This window comes from Chaetodon auriga, chromosome 1, assembly GCF_051107435.1.
Source record: "Chaetodon auriga isolate fChaAug3 chromosome 1, fChaAug3.hap1, whole genome shotgun sequence".
NCBI lineage: Eukaryota > Metazoa > Chordata > Actinopteri > Chaetodontiformes > Chaetodontidae > Chaetodon > Chaetodon auriga.
The window spans coordinates 15837501-15840000 of record NC_135074.1 but is presented as its reverse complement, the minus strand read 5'-3'; the positions used below and the strand labels follow the sequence as shown (position 1 = coordinate 15840000).

The 2500-nt window shown below is 41.6% G+C and overlaps 1 protein-coding gene across 3 annotated transcripts in view; it reads right to left on the bottom strand.

Annotated features, from left to right (window-relative positions):
- LOC143318293 (CUB and sushi domain-containing protein 1) overlaps positions 1-2500 on the bottom strand; it is a 375208-nt gene that overhangs the window by 84711 nt on the left and 287997 nt on the right. For all 3 annotated transcript variants that reach the window (XM_076726460.1, XM_076726469.1, XM_076726479.1), the window contains one exon: positions 1249-1443. In XM_076726460.1, coding sequence (XP_076582575.1) covers positions 1249-1443 — 195 coding nt within the window. The remainder of the gene's footprint in view (positions 1-1248; positions 1444-2500) is intronic.

Below are 2500 nucleotides of genomic sequence, written 5' to 3'. Positions count from 1 at the left end.
ACTTCCTGATTTCCTATCTGGGTGGCCATCTAGCTAGCTGATTGGATGGAAACACTGCAAGTGTTACTCAAGCCCACCAATGGTGCACCACAGCACACTTTTTCTCATCTATTAATATATCTAATGAGATTTCCTTCTCGAAATACACAAAAAGTAAAGTAAAAAGTTATTTTGTTGTAATAGGATTTTTTTTGTTTTGTTTTATGCTACTCCACAGCAGACTATCACATCCTCACCACAGCTGGTGCATTAAAGAGAAATTTCCAGATTTGCAGTTGGTTAAGTAACTATAACACCTCCAAAGTTGGTAAGTGGTGGTATTATCTTGAAATAAACTGGATGAATGTGAGCATGAGATAAAATGACTTGATGATCATTTTCCCTTACTGTCTGTTATTCCTTGCTGTTCTCAAATAGCTACTCTAAGTGCAATTATCTCATCTTTTATTCTCTCCCAACCCCAAACCGTCCCTCTTCACTGTCTCTCAGACACAGAGCTTTCACAAGAGCCTTTTTCAAAGTGTTAAGAGGTATAAGTGTATATTCTCTCTCTTTCTGTCTCTCTCTCTGTATGAGTGTGTGTGTGTGTGTGTGTGTGTGTGTGTGTGTGTGTGTGTGTGTGTGTGTGTATGTGGCCGTGTGAGTGTCTGTCTTTTGTGCTCATTTTAAAATTCCTCCCTTGTCTTGCCACCTTGCTCTGTGGCTTATTTGAATTTTTTCCCCACATGGCACCTGGCCAGGTCTTTGTCACTTTAGAGATCACACACACACACACACACACACACACACACACACACACACACACACACACACACAATCACATACAGTATACACTCTGAATGGCAGTTTGGCAGGTGCCACTTCCTTGGCTCTCAGAGCTGTCAGTCAATTAGACAGTTCAGCCTTCCAGTCCCTGACAGACTCTCTGTCTCTGATGTGCACACAAACATGCACTTGCACACAAACACACACACACATACACAGGATATCATCATACCAATCACAAATGAACTGCATGGTACTGCTATGTCCATGGAGTTCCATGGTGGCCACTAGTGTTGGGTGAGATTATAAATAGCTGACGGTATTACATTGTACAGGTGTGCCTAATTAAGTGGCCACTCAGTGTGAGTGCAAGCATGTTGTTTTTACTACATTAAGATAAGCAGGTTTTGCCCCACATGAGTGTTCCATTATCGTGGTGCATGTGTCTGTAAGGATGCAGTTCTTGATGTGTCTCTCTCCTACCTTTACATGACGGCAGAGCCTTGTCCCACACCGGCTTCCCATCATGCCCCATGACACAGGTGATGGTATCCCCGCCCACTGTTATGTAACCATGGTGGCAGTTGTAGGAGACCTGAGATCCCAGTTTGTAGTCATAACCTGTCCGACTGGCGTTCATAATGTTACCAGGGTCAAAACAAGCCTCTCTTGGTTTTTCTGTGCAGAATGGAGAGAAAGACATCTGGTCAGCTCATCAGATCTCACATCAGCACCAGACACACAGTACAGGAAAAGGCACTAGAGTGATTGGTTATTAATGCTAAATCCACATCATTTTCATTAGAATTTAAAGAAATATCAAGGGCTGACAGTTGTAGCTGTACATTTCTAAAACATATCTAAATATTTTATACATCCCAATAAAGGACAATTCAGATTTAATTAGGACAAATACTGGGCCAAATTTAGTTGACAGGCTGCTGTTGTTGAGTCCTAATACAGCTATATACTGAACAGTCTCTATTAACTTCTTGTACATTTTCCCCCATGGGAGAGGAAGGCACAAATAAAGGAAAAAGAGGAATGAAGAGAAAAAAGACGACAGGAATAAATGAGTAAAAGAGGAGTCAACCACGGTCAAAAACTGTTCTGCATCTTTATAACTTGGCGTAGGACCAGCTTGTTTGCTTAACCGTGATCGCCCAATAACAATGACAGAGGGAGACTGACAGAGAGAGAGCGGGAGAGAGAGAGAGAGAGAGAGAGAGAGAGAGGTGGAGGGAAAGATGGAAGTGAAACAGGGAGATGATTAAGGTTGTATTTTAATAAGAGAGATGGCAGATGAAAGGTAGTGAATTAATGACAAAAGTACAGAGGTGTGAGGTAGCGTGAGGAGACAGACAACAGAGAAAGAGATAATCTTTTTTTAATTAGAGGTAAATGGTGTAAGAGAAACAAGAGGAAAAAAAAGAAGGCTCTAAAACTTGACAGAGCAGATCTAGTCTCTAGTCAGTCGAACATCTAATCATCAGCTCCACATCGACTCTCGCTGCTAAATCACCTCCAGTCAAGCAACATCTGTAAGACCAGGATGAGTCACAATCTGTGGAAGTAAACAACTCATGAGCTGACATGGAACAGCATGCCCCTTCAACTGAAAAACACTTCTGATGTACAAGTAAGGGTGAAATTAATAGAGTAGTAGAGTTGCTTAAAATATTATCCGGCCTGCACAAGAAACACTCAAGTATTGACATGTTACTCATTACACTTC